We start from the raw sequence: 22,952 nt of genomic DNA on the forward strand, positions 1-22,952 counted from the left end.
TAGTGGTTAAAACAAACTTATTCTGGTTTTAAGTGTTTTTTTTTTTTTTTTAGAGTGTCTGTTTTTGTGATTTTATACCATTTTTAGAAAATCCCCAATTAAAGTTGGAGAGGAGGGATTTGTCTTTGTTGTTGCAATATACAGTCTCTCCACTAGATGTCACCAAAGTCCCACATGCATGATACACGCTGTGTTCACTAATTGTACAAATAATCACATTCATGAATTAACCCTCCTATCATGTTCCGGGTCAAATTGACCCGTTTCAAAGTTTGAAGATCTAGCAAAAGTATTTAAAATTCTTTTTTCAGGACGAAACTTCTTCTGCTTGCCTTATTTAGTGTGATCAACATATAAAATGAAAATGGGTCATTTCACATATTTGCAACCACCACATGTTTATATGACAGAGATACTGTTTGGGTCAATTTGACCCGGCAGTCAAACTTCAGGTAAAAGGGTGTAAGAAATCTCAGATTATTTCTTTATTTGCATTGCAACTGTGAGACATATTTCCCCACAGTCACACAAACACACGTACACACGTGCACACGTGCAGGTGTTTTGACTTTTGACAAGAACTATTTATGTTCTCGCAGGAAAACTCTCTTGAGCTAAATTCTGATTGTAATGATTCTGACTTTGAACCACATGAGGGGATTTATATTCCCATTCCCCCAAGCAAGACATTCATGTCAACAAATGTTGCAATACAGTGGTGCTCATCCCCAAATATGCATCAGGCAGACCTGTCTGCAGGAATCATAAAGAGTGCCAGGGCCTGCTACTATGGCAGTGGCTTGTGTGACAGACATCAGGTCAGCTCTTGAGCTGGTTATGCCTAATTCAGTGCAGAAAATCATTCTGGATCTGGACTAATGCAGGACTGAGGTGTGTTTTTGGGGAGGAGTAGAAGGAGTTGGACAAAACACATTCAGGAGTGTATTTGGGGCTCCTCATCCTGGCTGGGGTCTATAGGTCGAAAGATGAATCGACAGCCAGTCTGTGGGATGCAGAGACAGGCAGGGCCAGATTTTGAGCCACAGAGTCTCTGGAGACTTTTCACATTTTCTCCAGAGTAATCCCATTTGATAATCCAAAGACAAGGGCTGGTCGACAGGAGAGACAGCCTGGGAGCTCTGAGGACAGTGTGGGACAAGTGGGGAGAACCACCTCCACTACTCTATAACCCACACCCTCATGTCACAGTGGATGACAGGCTGATGGCATTCAGAGGTCACTGTCCATTTAGGCAATACATGCCTTCCAAAACAGCTAAATATGGGATAAAAAACTGGGCAGCATGTAATGCAAACACCATTGAATATACAGGTTTACACTGGAAATCCAACTGAAGGAGGCCCAAAGAAGAACCAGGGAACAATTCAAATGCTATGATTCAATGTCATCTAAAACTATTGTTGTATTTGTTGGTCTTTCAAAAGCAGTGAAGTGGTGAAACAATTAAAAAAAATTTTGAACATGTATTTTTTTCAGAAAAAAACGAGTGAATTATCCTAATTGAACCACTACCTGTGAGAGGCAAAGAACACCATTGCACTAAATATTGAGAGAATAGTGAGTAATGGAGTTAATAATGACAGACTAACAATGATTGTTTGGATTTTTTTGGTTTTGGACATCTTTTGGATATTTAAACATGCACCGGGTCAAATTGACCTGGGAACATCATAGCTGTTCCTAAAAAATGAACATAACAGGAGGGTTAATAAATATCGACCTTTTAACATCATGAAAAGAGACAATCACACAATGCAGATTATTTAATTAATAAAAAATGCAAATTTTACCAACAACAGAATTATTGGCAATAAATAACACCAACGCTAACTGCTGAAAAAAAAAAAAAACAAAAGCACTAGTTATAAATACTATAAACTAACACAAATTCAGATTTTGACAGCTTTTTCAGTTTGGTGTTCAACTGATGCCAGCATGGAAGACATGTGGAAATCTGACCAGCAGATCATCAACAGAAAGTAGATTTTCTTCTAAACTATCTAAGAGAAAAGAGAAAATGCAAACCATAAAAACAGAAGCCCGTGAAGCACCTTTGTTACAACCTATTTAACACAGTTTCACTCTTTCAGCAGCTGGACAGATGTTGCAGTGACGCTGTCACAAGTCTGTGAGGCAAACACTGGAGGAAGTCTCTAGAAAGATGCAAGCCCTGAATCTTGAATGCGATTGGCCGCCTCTCAGGTCGATGACGTGGCTGCGGCTCCTCTCGGACTCCGCCGTGTGGAGATGAGCTTCCCCGAGCAGAGAGTCCCACAGCAGGCCTCTGCTCCACACCTGAACACACACGCAAGTCCGGTTCAGACTGTGTGTGTTCGCGTCCGCGGGTGTGTGTGTGTCCTACGCAAAAAGTCGAACCTCAACAGAGATGTGCGCGTCAGGGTATCTCCTGTAGAAGATGGTTCTGAGGTTGAACTCTGGGTTTCCTTCCTCCTTGAACACCCGAGTCCTGATGGCGTCGTTTTCACAACGCACCACTGCGTAAACATCTGGAGCTGTGTGCGACGGTGACAGAGGGGAAGGAATGACGAGAAGCCTTTAACATGCAGTGTTTGAATAAAGCGGAGGATGTGCCGCGCAGTCACCTGTCTGTTTGGGAGGACTGAGTCCGGAGGCCCTGCGGAGGTGGACTGTCGTCACCACTGAGGGCTGAGGTAGGAAACAATGGAGAGCAGAGGGAGAAGGCAAGTCCTCCCTCAATTCCCTGCACAGGTAAAAGAAGAACTGAATATGCAGGTGAAAATAAATAAGAAATAAGACATTCTGGGAACCCCTCCCGTCACCTGAGTCTGACGTGACAATGGGAGAAGAGGCGCAGTAAGAAGCGGCCGGTGGCGCCCGGCAGGAAGGTGGTGGGCAGCACCACGTAGCGGCCCGGCGCCATGGCCGCCCTCAGAGTGACGCTGCGGGAGTCCATGTAGACGGAGCTGGCCGCCTGCTCTACCACGCTCTGCACCCGGCTGCAGCGGTTCACCTCCACCTGACGGGGAGGCAGCTGTGTGATCGGCTCAGGAGCTGAGGGGAAACGTCTGTTCGTAGCTGACTTTCAACTGACCTTCAGGACCTCGAAGCCGATCGGCAGGTTCTCTCCTCCTCCGTTCCTCCTCCTGCTCCTCCGGTCCTCCTGCTGCAGGCAGATGAGCACTTCCTCCTCTCTGCCCCGCAGCTCGAACATGAACTGGAAAACACCACAGCTCATGCTCATCATTCTTGTCTTCAGTAAAGTTCTACACCTTCCCCTACTTATTTACCTGTGGATTGTGTAGAAACGTGTCCCTGTGGTTGATGCACCCGCCACACCGACTCCTCTTATCCATCGGCGCCTCCCAGACGTCAGTCTCCTCTCTGACGTCCTGCCCTTGCGATTTTCTCACCGTCTTTTCAGAATGAGACCTTCCGTTCTTCCCTCTCTCCTGCTGACTCTCCCGGAGCTGAGCCTCCTTTCGGTTCCCTCGCTGCTCGGTCCCTCCGGGTTTGAGGTTGTTTGCGCTCGGGGTGGTTGTGCAGCCGCTCCGCAGCACGGTGAAGGGCGGCGCTCCGGAGGCGGAGGAGGGAGCCGGCGCCCATTCCCCGTAGCAGCGCACCTCTTTCCAGTGAGAGCGAGGCCAGAGCAGGGGCTTCTCCACCAGGCGGCACACCACCACATCCGTGAAGTAGCGGCAGAAGTCCTCGAAGTCCATCCTGAGGACGAGGGCGTCAGGAAAAGATCAGCTGGACTAGAAGACAAGCTTTCTGCCAACATTTATGAAGAAATTAAAAAATACAGATTACCAGAATTCCCCAACGTCACGGACCAGGAGCCCCATCTTCTCCCTCTCCGCTCGGCTGAGCTGCTGCCACTGCTCTGACCTGCAGGGGGGGTTCCAAGACAAAAAGTAGAACTGTACCATTTACTAAAAAACACAAGCCGTGTGTCATTCTGGAAACTTTTATTGGTCCATTTTGTCCATTTTTAAACTTTGTCAGATTTCTATAATCTGAGCGGCAGACGGCTCCTGCTAAATCTATTCCCGAGCCGTCGTAAAACGTCAGAAAATGTCCAGAAACACTGTAAAACGTTGACTGACAACCGTTAACCATCGGCCGAAGGTTTGACTCTCAGAGCTCCAACAAAGCTCCTGATCAGTCCGCCATGTGGCGCCCGGCCGTTCGGAGCAGCCTCACCTCTGACTCCAGGCGCCCGTCCAGTCCGTGGTTCCCCACGGGTTCCTCATGCGCACCATAAAGAGGCGGGGCGTCCCGGCGTTCTTCAGAGGCCTCAGCTTCTTCACCGCCGTGATGCCGTAGGCGTGCCCCCGCACGAGGCCGCAGTCCAACACCGACTCCACCGTTTCTCCTTCTGCAGGCTGGAAAAACGTCAAAAACAACAACTTTTTTATTTCCCCCACTTACTCATCAGCTTATAAACTGTCAGAGGATCTCTGATGAAAAGCTTTACCCGTATAGAACAGGTGATGAGGGACTTGCGTTCGTGGATCTTTGCCAATGTCTGGAAGAACGCCCGGCGCTGGTCGGCGTTCGCGCCGAGGGCCTCCCGGTCCAGACTGAGAGGCTCCGAAACCCCGCCGGTGAAGTCGATCAGGGCCTCGGTGGTGTTTCCTCCTTCCAGGGCCTCGTAGCAGCCGTTGAGTCTGACGGGAGAGAGTCGGACCAATCGATTCGTTTGATGGGTCCAAAAATGAAAAGGCATCTCGTGTTTCCTATTCCCTCTCACTTGGCGTAGGCCTTCTCCAGCAGGGCGCTCCAGAACTCCCGCGGCGTGGCCGAGCGGCAGAACAGCAGCGCCCCGTCGGCGCTGACCGGCAGCCGGTCGTCCACCACCACGTCCACCCAGCGGCCGAGCCGCCAGAAGCGGAAGTGGAAGATCCCCGCGTACAGATCGGGGCGCTTGGGGTTCCACTCCTGATCCATGTGGTCGGGAATCACCTGGGAGCGGGACGAAGCACCCAACACTCTACCGTCTCGCTACAGACGAACACTCAACACAGTTTACAGACGAGCAACCTTCTTCCACAGCGAGGGCTCCGACGCCAGGCAGGAGATGGCCGCCACCATCCAGCAGTTACCCAGACTGCCTTGGTGCAGGTCTCGAGTGCTGATTCCGTCCACAAAGAGACGCGGATCCTTGCAGATCTCCTGAAGAGAGGCCGGTAATAAAAAGAAACGAGGTGTTTATTAAAAGGTGCATCAAGTGAACGAGGACGGGGCCAATAATGGGAATCTTATTTCAGAAGAGCCGACCGGAGCACAACAAGCTATAAACGTCACTCTGACACTGTCAGCAACAGCGGATTATTTATACATCAAAAGGACTCAGAGCAGCACACTTTCAGATAAAGTATATATGCAGCTGTTAAGCTGCTGAACACTCCACTCAGCTTGATGGGTCGTCGCTGAACAGTCAGCCTTAGTTTTATTAGAACGTTACAGGATGAAGAACAACTGGATGACTGCAGTGGGAGAGAAGAAAACCCGTAAAGTTCTGGGCTGAATGGAAAAAATGTCTCAATGACAAGTCATGTAGACGAATAAATGAAAAAGTCATGTTGAAAAGACAAGATTCAGGCTTTTATTTAGGTGTTTCCAAACTTCCGTCCTCCCTCATGTCCTCATCGAAAGGGTGAATGTCCACAATGTCACGTCACAAATCGGTACTAGATGGCGATTAGGATGAAAACTACACATTTGTTTTGTGACCTTAGGAGTAATGCATGGAAAAATGAAAAATAAAATATAAAAGTAAACACAACAATGTGTAAATTGACACACATAAGGCATGTGGGACAAAACTGGCTCACAACAGTCTCCAATCTGGCCTGCCAAGCCAAAAGGGAAACTTTAACAATTTCAAAGAAAGCGTTGATATTTTTAACCAGTTTCCCAGGAGTAGCAGACACAACACAGCAATCAGAGGCGAGCTGGGATATCGGCATGAAATACTGAACGATATCAAAGATATCCATCCCGTTTCTCAAAGCCATGCTGTCAGGGTGAGTTTTAAAAACATGCACAACGCACAGCTATAGGACATTTTTTTTTTTTTTTTTTTTGGTGACATTTCACTGTATGTTGCTCCAGAAGGCTTCGTTAAAATGGCCTTTTGGTTGAAATTGTCATTTTCAGTGGTAATATCGACATTTCCATCACGCATACGCTACACAACAACAAAGAACATTTTCAAACTTTAAATTTGAAGGTTATTGTGGCTCTATTTTACCAGCCCACTCCACTCAAGATAAAACTGGGCTGTATTTCAGTTCAGGGGCCACCTCCGCTCCACCCCCCAGGAGCGATTCAACCTACTCCACACTGTGAGCACGTGGGTCATTTATTCTGCTGAACGACCATCAGTTTCAAAACCGATCAATACAAAGTTTGACGTGACAGTAGAACAACCTGGGCTGTCAGTGCTGGAGGAGCTGGACTCGTCTCAGTGTTTTATGAGGCCTGATTCAGTGAGAGTGTCAGAGCACTGCTGAGGAGACAGATCCTGTCTGTGTGGTCCTGTTGATCTCAATTTGGACAGGGTCCGGTAACCGTAGAAGTGCTGCTGGACACACACACACACACACACACACACACACACAGACAGATGGACACACTCTCAGCGGTCAGCTGTAACTCGAGATGAGATGTCGACCTTCTCCTGGATGATACGGCGGCCATAACGACGGCGGAAGCCGGGCCTCAGTTATGATAGCAAAGCGCGGGTTTTGTGTGTTCGTGTGTGTGTGTGTGTGTGTGTGTGTGTGTGTGTGTGTGTGTGAGCAGAGCGAGGCGGCAGATGTCCGCCGATCATCCGACTCCCCGTTGATACAGGCTTTAAATACCTGAGCGGGCCATTAGGAACACAATACCATTAACTCTTCCTGTCCTGGACCGAGTCAGCAGATCAACGGCCAGCGCGGTTTCACATTAAGAACACCGACACACGTCACATAAACCTCTGGAACGACTGACGGGGAATACCCAGAAGACCGAGGCAGCAAGGTACAAGTTCTGCGCAAACACATCTCCACGTCACCCATCTTTATTCCTCTACCTTTACTCCATGTGTGTTTTCGTCAACCTTGACTTTGACCTCAGATTTCCCTGCTTGTATTTACGGCCTCCTGCCTCGGTGTTGCTACAATACGCTACGCCCATCACAGCGCCGCGCTAAAAACACCTGGGCTATTTACATCTCTTTCTAAGCTCGACTGTGTGCCATACAATCACACTGATATAGACGTTCGTCGTCGGCCGGTTTAGGGTTTCGCCGCCGCGCTCTCTGATAATAGAAAGAGCCTTAATTAACCCAATCTGTTGAACTGTGGCATGTCGAGGCAGCCACTCCGTTTAGACGTGGGAGGAGGAGGAGTATTTATAAAGGAACTATTTGCAGTTGTTTGGAGTAGAAAATCATGTGACGAGCGGCGTGAATCGGTGGAATCAGTTGACCTCAGCAAGGTGAGAGGAGGTCCCTCCGCCCGGCGCTCTGGACTCACCCTGGGCCTCCTCCAGGTCAGGCCCGGAGGGGGGTCCCGCTTGTAGAACAGGGACTGGAGCGTGGCGGGGAACAGGGGGTCCTTGAAGAGCGCCCCCCGGCGCAGGCAGGCCCGCCTCAGCTTGTGGAAGCTCTGGTCCTGGAAGGCCGTCACGCTCTCTGGCATTTTGTGGTTAAAGCTGCAGGAAAGAAGATTGAGACTGCAGCGTTTTCTTTTCTTAATGTGTCCAGAGAAAACATTCACTTGTCTTTTAGCCTTTCTGACATGAAGGCAGATGAGATGAGGTACAAAATATGTCAAAAGATTCTTCACATATTGAACAAATCTCTCACTTAAAGCAAGTTTATGTCAGTTGAATTGACAAGGAAAAGAGAGATTAACATTTACTGGCAGCTGCAGGACATTTTCTTGTTTGATTTGCTTTAATAATTTCACCAATTTCACATATTTTGTTTGGATCGCTCTCCTGAATAAAGGTTTCTATGTCAGTCTGACTGGACACTGAACAACTCACACCTGCCATTACAGACTTTTGGTAAAAGAAAATAAATTGGTTTTTAGGTAAATTAATCAGTTCTTACATTTAAATTAAAGGTTTAAAACCAAACTGAGTATCAACGGTCATCATGACACTCGGGCTGCACATTTAAACCCTGAAAATTTGTTTCGCCTGCACAGACCGGACACCTGAAGCTGTGCGTAGGTCCTGGCAGCCACGGTGTGTGTGTGTGTGTGTGTGTGTGTGTGTGTGTGTGTGTGTGTGTGTGCGTTCTTGTATTTCTATCCTTGTTGGGGCCAAATGTCCCCACAAGGATAGCAAAACGTGGAACGACGTGCCTTGTGGGGACCTTTTTCCGGTCCTAAGTAGGAGAAACAGTGTTTTCTTGACCATGTTGTTGTTACTGAAAAAAGTAAAAGTGCAAAAACATTTCTTTAGGGTTAGGTTTTGTTGTGGTGTGGGTTAGGGTTAGGGTAAGGGTCAGGGTTAGGGGCTAGACATGAATGGGAGTCAATGGACGGTCCCCACAAGGATAGAAATACAAGACTGAGCGTGTGTGTGTGTGTGTGTGTGTGTGTGTGTGTGTGTGTGTGTGTGTGTGTGTGTGTGTGCGCGCGCATGCGAAGGGGACGGGGTGAAGACAGCAGTAGGGTAATGGTACCATTTTAATCATCAGTGATATGAACTCCTGGGGTCAATGAGTCAGCAGTGTGTGTGTGTGTGTGTGTGTGTGTGTGTGTGTGTGTGTGTGTGTGTGTGTATGTGTGTTCTACCACCGCGGGGGTCAGATCGGGGACATGCAGCACTGATGAAACCTGCTGCGGGTGCTTCTGCTGGCAGATACCACTCCGGTCAGTTTATGTTTGTATCAGATTTATGCAGAGAAGCAGGAAAAGTAGGAAAACAGCTCATAGAGCCTCTATTTGAACGCCCGCTTTGAATAGTTTTAGATTTAGACTGACTTTAATTCACGTCTTTCTGTCCAAACTTCATGATTTTTACTTTTTTTTATAATTACTGTCTTGATTTTGTTGTACTAGAAAAGCCAGTTTTTTTGCTTTTTGTTTTACAGTTAAAACAACATTAATCATTCAAATTAGATTAATCTAAATATATAGAGATAAGAGAAAGATCACTGCAGCCACATTTGACCCCCCCCCAAAAGAACAAACACTTGGGTGTTTGTACCAGGAATCAGTTCAGGATTTTGAAGTTGAACACCCTGACAGATGCAGGCCTGAAGCGGTGCGTGCTCGTGGCGTGGAGCAGCGTTGAGTCAGAATTCACGGCAGATAACATGTCAGCCCTCGCTTTAGATTCATTTCATGTACGCTTTTTAAATTCACAGTTTGCCAAAGCTGAAGCGTTTGTGTTTAATGTCCAGCTTCGACAGAATGTTTCATTCTACAAAGCAAAAATAAAATATTGTTGTATATGTACAAAATAGGTCCTCGTCTGAGTAACTGTTATTAAACAATATTCATGTTATAAACCTACATTAACAGACAGAAGCACTACAAGTAAAGAATTCCCATTAATTACTTTTTTTTATATTTAGGGGGAAAAATGTGCATTTGTTTAATTTAACATGTATGTTGAGAATATGAAGACTTTGATTCGTGGTCTCTGCTGCAGGTAAAACAGGACAAATATCTCTGCAATACGTGTGGAAAAAGCAGGACTGAAAGATTAAAGTCAGTATTTTGGGAATTGTTTTGTCAACCTCAGACAAGTTAAAAAAAAAAACCAGGAACTTCTATTTATGACTAATGTATTTACAACAAGCAATTCAAATGAGGTCAGTTCTATTGTTAGTTCAAAATGATTGACTTTAAGCTATTTGTGGCGCAGACAGACACGCGGCTATTTTTCTAAACTTCTGCGACAGAACACATATAGCTGGGCGTTAACAGTGTCTGATGGCTTCATTAACTTAAAGGTGCATTATTCTCCAGTTTCCATGCTCACACTCCCTCACTCCTCCAGGATCATCTGTCTCAGTGATCAATACATTCACCTGCATGTTGTTTAAACATGCTTCACCTCATTAAAACACACATGATGAAATTCATAAAACTGCACTGACACTTTATGAAACAAAACTTAACATCTATATTCAGACTAGTATCTGCCCTATTTTAATAACCTAATTTTAAAAGTTAGATTTGTTCTTTTATTTAAGTTTATTCCATTTCTTTGAATCGAACTTGCAAAGTCAGGATTTTAATTACTGTTTTCTGTGTAAATGACAATAGACTCCTTGAAACATGAATCCTGACAACTTAAAAAAAAAAAAAAAACTATAGCTTTACATGAGACATCAACAGCAGCTGAGATCCGATCAGATGTTTTACCTTTCAGTCACAGTAGATGTTTCTCCTCCTGCCTTCCTGAGTTGAAACTGTATCCGAGGCCCCGGTCGTGGATTTTAGTCTCGTATCTCCCTTTTCATCATTTCCTGGGAGCCCTCCGCTCGCTCGCTGTCATGAAACAGAGACAGCACGTGTCCTCTCCGTCTTCTTTGTCTCGGCTCTTGAAGGCTCTCTGAACAAAAGCATCTGGCTTCAGTATTTCTTCCTCCGCTCCTCAGGAGGCTCTGCTGCGTTTCCTGCAGGTCTGTAACTCTGTGTGCTCACTGGGCGGGCTGTTACACTGGACCTGGATGGAAAACACAGAATCTGAAGGCTTGGTGTGTGCATATATGTGTGTGTGTGTGTGTGTGTGTGTGTGTGTATTTTCTCACACTGTCTCCTGTCAGCGGGGAATACGTAACAGCACCTGCGGCTGAGGCGTGAGTGTGTGTGTGTGTGTGTGTGTGTGTGTGTGTGTGTGTGTGTGTGTGTGTGTGTGTGTGTGTGTGTGTGTGTGAGTGTGTGTGTGCACCCCTGTGTAACTTTATCTCCCTCGGCTCAGACAATAGGCAGACAGTCGCCACAGCAAAGTGACATAACACAATTATAAACCCTCAGCTGGAAAAGCAGCAAAATCTACAGTCCTGAACACTTCTTCCTCTGAAACCTGCTTCCAAACGGATATGCTGCATGAGAACATAAACAGATGTGTGTTTTTTGGAAAGTGTGTGTTTGTGTTTGTGTGCTCTTACTGCCTGGGCTCCTCTCATTTGTGTTGCTGGATGTCCTGTCTTCTCTTCATCTCTCATCCTTCCTCCTTTCCGTCCTCATTCCTCCAGACCTCTGACTCCCGGTCTTCTCGTTTCCTGCCTGATCTCTTCAGCCTCTTCTCCTCTCTGTCTTCTCCCTCATGGTCTGGGAGTATCTGTTGCTGGTGAGTGTGCTGCTCATGACACCTGAGAAAGCAAGAGGCCAGCACCTTCTATTTTAACTGCTTCGCTGCTGAATATCAAGCCAATTATCCCCACTTCTTTATATACATTTACTCTTATCTGTCAGCATATAGCAACACCGCAAACCACAAACTCTTTGGTATTCCAGCTGAAATGTTTTATTAAATAAGAGAGATTGTTTGAGGATAAAAGAATTGTTAATATTATTAGGAAAAGATAAACAATACATTAAAATGCAGCTAGGTTAAAAAGGTGGTGGAGGTGGGGGAGTCATAAAGATCTGGATTTTAAGAGGTATAACTTTTTTCAGTATTTAATTCATTTATATCACAAAAACTATTACGTTTAAATATTTACATTAAAAGTGTATCATTTACTTAAAATTCTATTTAAAATTTTTATTTAACAGTGTCTGCAATTTACAAAAAGGCAAGCTTGCAAAGTAAGCATTGAGGAGAAAAATAAGCAGCATGCCATCCTAAAGAGAAAAAAGTTTAATCCATCAAAAATAAAAACTTGTGCTCTAGAATTACATAGAATATTGTTTCATTAAAGCAGTGGGAGAAGTCAGAGCTGCATCTTTCAGCAAGAGAATTAAAGTTTGAAACTGCAAGCTGAAGCAGCACCAGTCCACCAAAAAACCCCAAGACTGTGTGTAAATCCAAAGATCATTGTTCTTAACGTTGTCTCTCAAAGTTTTTCTCAGAAGTAATCCACAAAGATGTTGCTTAAAGAGTAGAATTACTTTAAATTTCATTATTCAAGTCCGACTATTTTAATAGCACATTTTTAAAGAACAGCAGTTGATGGCTTCTACAAGTTCTGATTAATCTATAATACTACATCAACTATCTTCCCTGACATCGATACATTCGCATTCGATTAGTCATGGCTGTCTGGATACAGTGCGCATGCGTAGAAATGCCGACGTGGCTGGCTGGTAGACTTTAAAGTTTAAACTTTTAGTCGCTTAAGTTTTATTTTCTCTGTATTTAACTCCGCCAGTTGCGATGAGAGTGTTTCTCTTGGCTGCGCTGTGGGTGTGCGGCTCCTTTTCAGCCGACGAAGACGAGAGGCTGCCGAATAAATGCGAAGGTAAACTGTCGTTTACGTTCCCCCCGACCCGGTGTTTTGGATTAAGTGGTTTCCCTGTTGACTGGTGACCGTTTTGCTTTTGCGCCCTTTAATAACAGCAGATACTAAAAACTGGTTAAGACCATTCAACCACATTTACAATCGCGTTTCTAAGTATCGTACCCTCTGTGAGTCTGTCTTATTCTAAACATTTGCTACGACGGACGCTAGAGAAGGTTGGTCACCAGTTAACAGGGAAGCCAGTTAATCCGTAACAACTGGCCCATTCACGCAATGAATAAAGTTAAAAAGTTGCATCTTGTGTGTTTGTCAGTGTGTAAGTTTCTGACTGTGGAGCTGCAGGAGGCTCTGGAGAAAACCGGTCGCTCCAAAGAAGTGCTGGAGGTGGGAGAAGTGCTGGACACGGGCAGGAGGAGGAGGAAGATCAAATACAACACCTCGTACGTTCATCCAGATGTGCGCCTCTCGTGTTGTTCTGGTGATTGGGGCTGTGGATGTCTGGACTGTTTGAGCTTCATGTTTCTAACTCGCTCAGGCCTCTGTGTGTGTTTCTGAACCCTGTCCAGGGAGACTCGGCTGACTGAGGCTGTGGACAACATCTGTGAGCGCATCCTGCAGTACAGCGTCCACGCAGAGAGACCTGGGAGCCTCCGATATGCCAAGGTGATCCACTCTTTACATAAGAATGTGTATTATTACTTTTGTGCATGGTCAAATACTTTAAAATCATCCTGTATGCATAGATTTGGCACAACTATACTTAACTATATACTTAAATACAGTTTAATATTTAGGGACTGAAGGTTAATATGAAGCATTGAAGTATTTTGCATATTTTGAAAACCTTTATGACTGATGCTGTGGCTGCAGGGCACCAGTCAGACCATGGCCACTCTGAAGAATCTGGTGCACAAGGGCGTGAAGGTGGACCTGGGCATGCCGTTCGAGCTGTGGGACGAGCCCTCTGTGGAGGTGTCGGACATGAAGAAGCAGGTAGGAAGACCAGCCGCTGCTCACTCTTCATGTGTCCAGCGGAAAATCAACAAAGACCGCTCAGCTTATGTGCATTTCTGGGGGTTGTTCAGCATTTCCAAAAGTTTAAAGATCAGACTGTGCAAAATGTGTCTGTCCTTTAAAGGAATACTCCGAAGATTTTGGACCCACGCCCTATCCCTATCATTTACAGAGTGAGATAAGCTCATAAATACCTTTATTGTGTCCGTTCGTCCAGTGCCTGGTTAACAGCTGTTAGCATCGTAGTTAGCTTAGCTCAACTACGGCAGGTGAAGAGGAGACAGAGCCAGACTGAGAAAGTGGACAAAATACTCCTTCCAGTGGTCCAGGGGACGGCGTATTAGCACGTGAAGTAAATCCGAACGGTTATAAAGCATTATAAAAGATGCGGGTTTTTTTTCAATCTGTTAAAATAATGTTTTGATACACACAGACCTGCGCATGCGCAGTGCTCCGCAGAAGGATATACCGGAGCACAGCAGTAGAAGCGTAGACTCAGCCGCTGTGCGCCTGGTATATCCTTCCCGCAGCGCACTATGCCTGTGCAGATCTGTGTGTATCAAAACGCTATTTTAAAGGGTCTGTATCATGCTTTTTTAGCTAGTCCAAACCCTAGAAATGGCATTAACATGGTAATAGTTTATTTTTGGTGCTCAGGAAAAGTCATTTTGTGTGAAATAAAAGATTTTCTGGGGCTAATTCTGAAACCCGGAAGAGAAAACGCTCTGTTTCACTGAAAATCCCGCCTCTCCCCCTGTGGACTTTGACTGACAGCGTACATCAACCAATCAGCGCTTCAAAACAAATACGCTTGCTAGCTTTAGCTCTTTAGCTCTAGCTTCTCTACACGCAAAGACACGCGAAAAGTTCTTTTCCTGTGAGAAACTCACCAAGCGCAGACCCTTCAGACCCTTCAGACTCTTGCTCTTGCTTGACTGTTGCTTTCAGACGATGGTCAAAGTTTATCCTCGAAATCGGAGACACAAAAAGCAGCAACGCTGATTGCCGAGGGCCTGCGGGAGGGGGGCTCAGGGGAGCCATCTTCACAGTGTGACGTCAACGTGGGAAAACGGAGCGTTTTCACCGGTGCGGGAGGGGCTGCCTCTCCGAGCAGCACAAACACTAGGAAAGCTCAAACAGGCAGGCACGAAGGAAAAAAACGCTTTGGGGGTGTTTTTGGTGAGTACATAGCCATATAACAAGGTTAAAACATACAAAAAGTGAATTTTGCATGATACAGCCCCTTTAAGGGATTGAAAAAAAAAAACGTGTCTTTTAAAAAGTTTTATAACCGTTGGGATTTACTTCACGTGCTAATACGCCGTCCCCTGGACCACTGGAAGGAGGATTTTGTCCACTCTCTCAGTCTGGCTCTGTCTCCTCTTCACCTGCCGTAGTTGAGCTAAGCTAACTACGATGCTAACAGCTGTTAGCCAGGCACTGGACGAACGGACACAAAAAAGGTATTTATGAGCTTATCTCACTCTGTAAATGATCGGGATAGGGCGTGGGTCCAAAATCTTCAGAGTATTCTTTTAAACAGAAATCTGGATTTCTTTTAAGTCTCACTTTCACAGCAAGGCAGTTTAACGTAAATGTTTTATTGTAAAATTTTAAGGAATTTAGTGTCACTTCAATTCATTGTATGAAAAATATGCAAATTCAGGAAACACTTCAGAGGACAAATTCATCTTTTGTCTTGTTGACTTCTGATAACAGGGCTGGAATCTGTTCCTTTCTGTGTGGACGCTCTGTCTTTCCACTGCAGTACAGACACATTGTTTTTCTTTTCTTTTTTTCCTGTTGAAACTAAGTTGATTGTACTCATGAATGGGATCTTCTGTCAGGAACTGGAAATGTCTCCAGGTTGTACGCTTCCTTTAACTCCCTGTTGGCTGTGATAGACTCCAGTCTCCTGCCTTTTATCGGAGGATTAGAAGGACAGTGGATATTTTTGCTTGAAAGTAGCATAAATATTTCAAATACAATCAGTCAGTTATTGTTAGTAGTGTTCTGTTAGCCACAGCCACTTTTAAATTGCATGTGTGTATTGTTGTTGATCAGTGTGAGACGATGCTGGAGCAGTTCGAGGAGGTGGTGGAGGACTGGTACTTCCACCACCAGGACCAGAGGCTGGAGAACTTCCTGTGTGAGAAGCACGTCCTCCAGCCGTCTGACAGAGGTGGGCCAGCAGAAAACACAGAGAACCAATTTAAAAAAACAAATATGAAGTAGTAATTTCTGGCTACCATTTCAATTTTAATCTCAGAAGTGTGCTGTCTGGGGCTTTTAATGGATATTTTTGATTTATTGTAGAACAAAAATGACTAAATATTTAACAATAAACAACAGTAAAATGTTGAAAAGTTAAAGTTTATGATCTTAAAGTTCAGAAATTCACTGTTTTACAACCTGGCAGTCATAAAGATACTGATAATTTAGCAAATAAAAGCACCTAAATTGTTAAAACCATGCAGCCTAAGCCACTTTATTATGAAATGTGTGTCCTCCAGAGTGTTTAAAGGAGATGTGGAAAGGAGAAGTGGCCAACAAAGGAGGATCCGAGGACGGGACGACTCCACAACCGCAGGAAGGAAAAGAAGAAGGGACACACGACGCGGGGGAACTTTAGAGAGAACACAATGCTAAAGACAACGCTACACCTCCTGTTCAGATGACCCAGGCTGAAAAATTAACAGGAAGAGAATAAAATGAGGTACTGAGACTTGGGGGTAACTCCTGAAACGTGTGGACCTTCATGATGGGGATGTGAGGCTCCACATTAGGCTCTTATTGTTTATATTGTGAATCTACATTGAAGTGTTTGATATGAAATGTTACCTCTGTTACTCTCCTTTTGCCATTAGTCTGCTACATAGCAGTATATTTGTACTCTAAACTGCACCTTTTGATATGCACAGTATTTTCATGTTGAATAAAAATACTTTGTTTTTACACTATTGGATGTTCAGATTCTTGCTTCCTCAAAAAACTCTAAAAGTTGCTAAATCAAATGCAGATTTTCATGTTTCCTCTCTCAATCCAAAAACGTGCACTCACTCTTTCTCAGCCTTTGGCTTCACTTCGCCCCATAGTGGCTCCATCTCTTCAGCTCTTCATCACAGTTCTTCACCAGGTGGATTTAGTGGTGACTTCTGTCAAAAACATGAATTTGAAGTTAATTTATGACCCTGAACTGCTGCTGAATTATTATAGTTAGCAGGGATGACTCCCAACACCCCGAACAGGATATCAGTGGAAAAAAAGGAGAATGGATTGCATGTAAAATCAAATACTACAAGAAACTCTCATCATTTATATTTGGCTTATGTCAGCTTGCATAACTTAAAAGACAAATAATCCATTTTTTTTAGTTTATTGTTGCAGATTAATGTGGTATGATTTTCTAGAATTTCCCAGTTTGGGAATAATAAAGTAACACTGTTATTTTTTTGTACATAATGTGCATATTTAATTTACATATTAAAATCTCACTGAATTATTCAAAATGAAGGTAAGCTTTTTTTTAAATTTATTTTACAACTTTTAACTCAATAAATGCCATATTTTGAGCATGATCTATATTTTTTGAAGGAAGAGACACCAAAACGGGGTAAATTATGCTATTTTTGAACAGGCGCAAATATTTGAATTTGTGAGGAGGGTTGTGTTTGCGGGTTTTTTAAGCGGGTGATTGATTCCAGGTGTGCGTTTCCTGCCTGGCCTGAGGGCAGCTCGGCTCGCGGAGCAGCAGACATGCCTCCTCTTCCTCCTGTCCTCCTCCTCCTCCTCCTCCTCGGCGGCCTGCCTCCGGCTGGAGGCTACTCGTACCAGACCGAGCCTCTCTTCCTCACCTTCTCCGAGCTCGCTGCTCTGGAAGCGGAGTCCCGGCGCGAGGACGGCGGGCGCGCGCTCCCTGCGGCAGGTGAGGAGCTGACGCGCGCCAGCCTGGAGGTGAGATGTCACGAGGACAGCATGGAGGTGCTGCTCAGGGCGCCACCCTTCGACCCGGGGCTGGCCGCGGAGCCCCGGCGGCTGCGGCTCGGACCCGTCCCCGCCCCGCCCTGCACCGCCCGGCTGTCCGGGCCCGGGCTGCTGTCCGTCAGGGCCCCGCTGCGGCGCTGCGGAGGGACGCTGACGGTAAAACCACCGACCATCACGCTCAGACTCAATGCCGCCATCTAGCGGCGCCAGCTGACGGCGCGTCTCCGTGTTTCCAGCTGAGCGGGACCGCGGTGGTTTACAGCAACCTGCTGCTGCTCCTGCCTCCTCCCCCCGCTGCGGGCAGCCTCCCGGGGTGGGGGGCGGCCATCCTCCCGGGGTGGGGGGCGGCCATCCCCGTGCACTGTCACTACACGAGGTGCAGCAACACACTGACACATCTGTATGTACATGCACAGCTGGCAAGTTACAGGATATCTGGACCAATTACAGCAGTTGTTTTATGGCACAGGCCAGGATGAATGACGTGCTTCTCTTGAAATGACACATAAATCACTGTTAGAACACAATGATTTCTCTCCTGAAAGCAGTTTTATATTTATAAAGCACATTGCACTGCAATTATTGTTTATGTGAGGGGTGCTCCTCTAATGACTCCATAAGCTATCAGATAATGTAGAAAAAAAAAATGGTTTTATTTGCTTATTGTACTTTTCTTAATAACTCTTATCCTCAAGCTAAAATTGGCTGAAAAAAGGTAGAGCAGCTCAACTGGCTGAAATTGCAACAATAAAAATAAGTTTAAAAAAAAATCTAAAATAAAGAAAATGCTCAAAATCAGTACAAAATATGGAAGAACAGACATTTTTTAAAGAACCAAAATGGTTAAAACAAGTACAACTCTTTCAATAACTAAAACAGCTGAAAAACTTTAAAATAACCCGAAATAAAAAAAGCAAGCAAAATGAGTCCAAACTGTTAAAATGGGTAAATGAGAAAAAATAGTTAAAGATATTAAATCATATAAAAAAATATATCTTATAGCAAAAACAGTGGCTAACAACTGAAACAACCAAAAATGTCAAAGTAACCAGATAAAACCCACTACATTTCCATAAGTATGTCCAACGCTCTAAATTGTACTCATAAAACATCCTTATTTTCTCTGCAGACTTTTTACTTTCTGCATTTGAAGACATGACACATGAAACATAAGTCCAACCGGGTTATTTTTTCATTTATAAAACTATTATATCGATCATGATTTAACTTGTAGGCCTATTATAGGCCTACAAGTTAAATCATGATCGATGTAACAGAGAGAATCATAGTGTGTATTTTTGAGTACACTCCAGAAACGTTTTTTTTTTTATTTTTCATTTATGTGTAAAAGAAGTTGACTCAGTATTTTATCATTTAAATATCTGCAGTTTTCATTGCTGACTGCAGCAGACATCAGTTTTCACTTCTACAGTGTTTACATTTTCCAACATGCTGTTTTCTATAGCTGCTTTTAGTTTGTATTATTTAACTTTAATTTTGTCATTGACTCTGGCAAAACAAAAAAAAACATTTAAAAAAAAACATTTAAATGTGCAGGGAAGTGTAGTTTTCGTTCTGTTAAAAGGACAACAATCATTTTTTGACTTTATAAATGTGAGAAAAGAATCAGACTCAAACAGTAAAAATGTGTTTTGTGGTTAAATGTTCTTTTCAAGACTCTCCCTGCTGGATTTTACATTGTTGCCTTACTGATGTAAACAGATATTGAGTAATATATATTTGTTTCTCTCCCTGTAAAACTTGCCCTCAAAGCACATTTCTAACAAACCAACTCATAAAATATAACAGCTGGTTGGGTTTTTTTTTCTTTCTTAATTTTCTGTGGTGAAAGCAGGAATGTAACAAAAACAAAATTCCTAATCTCCTCAATCCAACTTTTATTTCTTATATTAAAAACACTCGGCACAAAGAATTTCCTGTAAATAGTTTTGGGACTGAATTATCTTCAGCTCTTCTCCGGAGGTCGGGAGTTTCACCTCTGACCTCTGCTCTGTGTTCCAGGAGGTTCCAGGTGAGCAGCAGAGGGATGAAGCCGGTCTGGAGTCCAGCCAGGCCAGCCAGGCCTCTGGCAGTGGGCAGACTCCGCCGCTAGGGGGCGCCGGGCAGTAACAACAGGCGCTCAGTGGACTGGATGTGGAGATGGAGACATGAAAACAGGTAGTTTGGAGAAATCAGCCACAGGTCTGACTGTCACAGAGCTGCTCTGGGAGGAGACTTTAGGTCCAGGTACATAAACGACTGCTCTCTGGTTGAGTTTATTAATAAAACGAGAAGGAAAACACAGCGACTGTCTGTCATTAAGCGCACAGGCCTGAGGCCGGACTCAAGTTTAATTTCACATCAAATCAAATGGAGTGCTCTCGTCGTGTAAATTAATTTCATCTGAACATTTGCTGGCACCACGTCTGCTCTCAGATGTTTTCAATATTTGATATTTGCTCAATCGGAGGAAACATTTCCAGGATTTAAGGTTCTGATTGGTTGAATCGAGGCTGCATGCTGTCGTAGCCTCCAGTCAGTTCTGTGCAGTAGTCTGCATGTTCTCCCTGTGCGTGGCTGGGTTTTCTCCTAAATGAGCAGCTGATCGGTGCTACCGACCAGTGTGAGTGTGTGTTTTCCCTGTGATGCAGCCCCCCGGGACGTTGGGTTGAATAAAGCGTCATTACTGTAAATACCAGTGCAGCTCTATGATGGAACCTGCAGCATTCCTCCAGCGTGTTCTGGCTCGCTGCCACGTGTGTTTAGCAATGAAAAGAAACAGCCTGGCCCTGCACAATGAGCAGGACAAAAGCAGGAATGTGAAATAAATATATATATACAGTTGCATTGTTCCTCTTTTGAAATGTCTGAGTGATAAGACTCCTGATTATCAATACTTCTTCTATACGTTCACCGCTTGGTAAATGTGAAATTGCTCTTGGCTCAAGAACAACTTGATCCTTTTGGCGTTCGCCCTGCAGCAGCCACTGTGTCAAATGTTTGTTATTAAAGGACATTTTTGAGCACTTTGTATTTCAACAGGGAGAAAAGACGTGGCTGGGAAGCAGAGACTCAGGTGCTCTTCATCATCGCTCCGTCAAAGCGTCCGCAGTATTTATTTAACCTGATTACGCTGCCGAGAGCAAAGCCGCTTTAATCTTCTCTTGTGCCGTTGATCGGCCGTTTCAGCAGGTCGACCCGGGTTTTATTGGTAAATGTTGTTCTTTGCAGAACAACAGTCTGCTCCTCATCACCGTCGGCGCGGCCGCCAGACGCCGCCTGATGAGAAAAGCCTTTGGAGGAGTCGAGGCTCTGCCTCCTCGTTCGGGGAAAACATCATTTTCCACTCTGTTCTTCAGTGCCAATCACATCTCAGAGCCAAAACTCTTGAGGTGAGATTTCTTTTGCTCCAAAAGACCTTTTTTTTTTCCCCCATTTAATTAAAACAAATAGAAAAGGCTGCATGTTACTGGGAGGGGAAGAGTTTCTGGAGATATTAGTGGAATCCAGACGTTTTAAGTTTCCCTGCAGCCATCTGGATCTGAAGCCGATATCAAAAAGCTCTGTGATCATCTCTTGTGTGCAGGAGGATAGAAAAACACGATCTTTTCATTTATCAGTCCGTGGCTTCGCCTGCTCCGTGCAGCGGAGGTCCAGACGGACGTCCCGGTCCCCCCCGTCCTCCTGAGGGACCGGCCGGACTCGTTTCCAGGCCAGCAGAGTGACGTCGTCCCTTCAGCACGTCCTGCTGTGGACTCGGGTTCCCGTCCCGGCCGGATCATCTGGGTCTCACGCTCACAACACCTCAACTGTCACCTCTCTGTGCAGAGATTATTATCAAATGCTGGAGATCCTCAGAGACCCTCCACTCTGTGCAGAGGAAAACATTCCTGCAGCTTGTATTCTGGACTTTTCTTCTTTTGCTCAGATCCTCATGATGCAAGATTCTCTAGTATAATACCAAGTATTTGAATATCTGCTTACAAGTTACCTAAAGTTTCCAATAACTGAGTAGATGTTGATTATTTTTCATGTATATTTTCCTGTTTTTTCCCATCGTGTTTGTGCCACCATGCAGCTTTTGCGGTTCTTTGTACGTGTTGGATCAAAATTCCGCCTCGCACTCCTCCATACAGATGCACTTTATATCTGCTCATCCATCAGCCAGACGGGGACACGTATCCATGAAATATGCTCCGATCCTGCCACGGTGACTTATCGCTGACTCTCATAACGGCTCCTCGGCGGTATTTTGTTTGTTGTGATTTCTCTGAGCTCACTCCTCGCTGCAGGCGGGAACGCTTGGCACCTGTCAGAGGACCACCTTAAGAGTTTTACCCAGCACTTAAACATCGTCCTTATTGCATTTTAAGGCCTGACTTCTGTTATCAATTACTGTTTGTGGTTGTTAAAGCACCCCGAGCTGCCTGTGCTGCGCCTCGGCCCGGTGGACCCCTTGTTTTCATGTTGTCAAAGCACGATATTGATGCATAAACGTGCCATTTTCACCCCTCAATTTGCTTTATTGCACTTGTCCCGGGTCCAAGAATTGCATTTCTTAAGTGTGCTGTAACCACACACACACACACACACACACGGGGAAAGCACACCTGGGGAAACATTCCTCGGGGGAAGTCATCAATCAGTTTTATGTCTTTCTCTGGGAACGTTTCCTCTACTCCAATCAAGCGTCGTCCCTTCCTCCACCGCCTCGATTCCCTGTCTAATATTTCCATCTGTATCAGTTTTGCTTCACATCTGAGAACGATCCACTCCACACAATTAACTTCAGACATTTTTTTTCTCCCCCCCCCCCCCCCCCTCTTTTATTCCACTGAGGGGTAATTGAAGCAAACTTGGAGAGAAAGCTTCGCCTGAGCGACAGGAGATAAGACTTTCTGAGCTTCCTCTGCGGCTCCGCTTCGCCCAGCGGCGCTGACAAACCTCAGGGCGGAGGATATGAACTGTGTAAAATGTATTTAACAAACCATGAAATGCTGAGTTCAGTCTTAAAATTCTGCTTTTCTTGTAAAAGAACGAACTGCCTGGAAAGGCCGAGATGTTTATGAGGCAGATCGACCTGTTCGTCTTCCTCTGTTGACCCTTCATTTACAAGGTCACCTGTTCTGGGGAAAAAACAAACCTTAAAATACAGCAATTTTAAAAAAGAATACCTTTAAGAAACCAGAAAGAACATTAAACTGTTCATGAGTCATAATAGTTTTCTTTGTTTTAAATAGAAGGCAATGTTATTACAATTAAAGGACAAAAACAGAATAAAAGTGTTAAATTTAAGTGATTAAGACTAATTAATACTGTTTTGTTACTTTGTGAACAATTAAAACAATGATTCTATGTGTTAAATGAACAATGTGGAGTGCATGCACAAGAAATATCCTGCAGTTTCATGTGGAACATGCTGAAAAATATAGATTATAGTCCAAACACTGGAGTACAGATCTAATCTTTAAATCTAACATTATAGTTAAATTAATGCAAAACTGCATAACAGCAAACCGTTTTCCTCTAA

General features: G+C 44.6%; 3 protein-coding genes across 3 annotated transcripts; 2 read left to right on the forward strand and 1 right to left on the reverse strand.

Annotated features, from left to right (window-relative positions):
* Positions 1–2,071: 2,071 nt before the first annotated feature.
* On the reverse strand, positions 2,072–11,252 carry LOC115384666 (calpain-5). Its single transcript, XM_030086909.1, has 13 exons — positions 11,129–11,252; positions 10,380–10,683; positions 7,527–7,704; positions 4,754–5,175; positions 4,478–4,670; positions 4,204–4,385; positions 3,811–3,888; positions 3,291–3,720; positions 3,095–3,217; positions 2,823–3,019; positions 2,625–2,743; positions 2,398–2,534; positions 2,072–2,316 (listed from the first exon to the last, which is right to left on the reverse strand). Exons 4-13 carry the CDS (start codon positions 4,948–4,950, stop codon positions 2,140–2,142), a joined length of 1,833 nt encoding a protein of 610 aa, XP_029942769.1. The 5' UTR covers positions 4,951–5,175; positions 7,527–7,704; positions 10,380–10,683; positions 11,129–11,252; the 3' UTR covers positions 2,072–2,139.
* A 986-nt stretch (positions 11,253–12,238) lies between these two features.
* Positions 12,239–16,397, forward strand: cnpy4 (canopy FGF signaling regulator 4). Its single transcript, XM_030086910.1, has 6 exons — positions 12,239–12,424; positions 12,738–12,864; positions 12,991–13,087; positions 13,295–13,417; positions 15,503–15,620; positions 15,952–16,397. The coding sequence occupies exons 1-6, from the start codon at positions 12,340–12,342 to the stop codon at positions 16,068–16,070; spliced, it is 669 nt and encodes a 222-aa protein (XP_029942770.1). The 5' UTR covers positions 12,239–12,339; the 3' UTR covers positions 16,071–16,397.
* Positions 16,398–17,194: 797 nt separating this feature from the next.
* LOC115384661 (uncharacterized) lies at positions 17,195–19,552 on the forward strand. The gene is made up of 3 exons (XM_030086899.1): positions 17,195–17,578; positions 17,659–17,778; positions 19,445–19,552. The coding sequence occupies exons 1-3, from the start codon at positions 17,195–17,197 to the stop codon at positions 19,550–19,552; spliced, it is 612 nt and encodes a 203-aa protein (XP_029942759.1).
* The last annotated feature ends 3,400 nt before the right edge of the window (positions 19,553–22,952 follow it).

This window comes from Salarias fasciatus, unplaced genomic scaffold (genome assembly GCF_902148845.1).
Source record: "Salarias fasciatus unplaced genomic scaffold, fSalaFa1.1, whole genome shotgun sequence".
Lineage (NCBI taxonomy): Eukaryota > Metazoa > Chordata > Actinopteri > Blenniiformes > Blenniidae > Salarias > Salarias fasciatus.

Coding starts and splice junctions, on each gene's coding strand:
- LOC115384661 (XM_030086899.1), top strand. CDS start 17,195: ATGCCTCCTCTTCCTCCTGTCCTCCTCCTCCTCCTCCTCCTCGGCGGC. Junction 17,579..17,658: donor GCTGCGGAGGGACGCTGACG/GTAAAACCACCG, acceptor CCGTGTTTCCAG/CTGAGCGGGACCGCGGTGGT. Junction 17,779..19,444: donor GGTGGGGGGCGGCCATCCCC/GTGCACTGTCAC, acceptor TCTGTGTTCCAG/GAGGTTCCAGGTGAGCAGCA.
- cnpy4 (XM_030086910.1), top strand. CDS start 12,340: ATGAGAGTGTTTCTCTTGGCTGCGCTGTGGGTGTGCGGCTCCTTTTCA. Junction 12,865..12,990: donor AAGATCAAATACAACACCTC/GTACGTTCATCC, acceptor AACCCTGTCCAG/GGAGACTCGGCTGACTGAGG. Junction 13,418..15,502: donor TGTCGGACATGAAGAAGCAG/GTAGGAAGACCA, acceptor GTTGTTGATCAG/TGTGAGACGATGCTGGAGCA.
- LOC115384666 (XM_030086909.1), bottom strand. CDS start 4,950: ATGGATCAGGAGTGGAACCCCAAGCGCCCCGATCTGTACGCGGGGATC. Junction 3,721..3,810: donor CGTGACGTTGGGGAATTCTG/GTAATCTGTATT, acceptor CCTCGTCCTCAG/GATGGACTTCGAGGACTTCT. Junction 2,744..2,822: donor CATTGTCACGTCAGACTCAG/GTGACGGGAGGG, acceptor TTACCTGTGCAG/GGAATTGAGGGAGGACTTGC.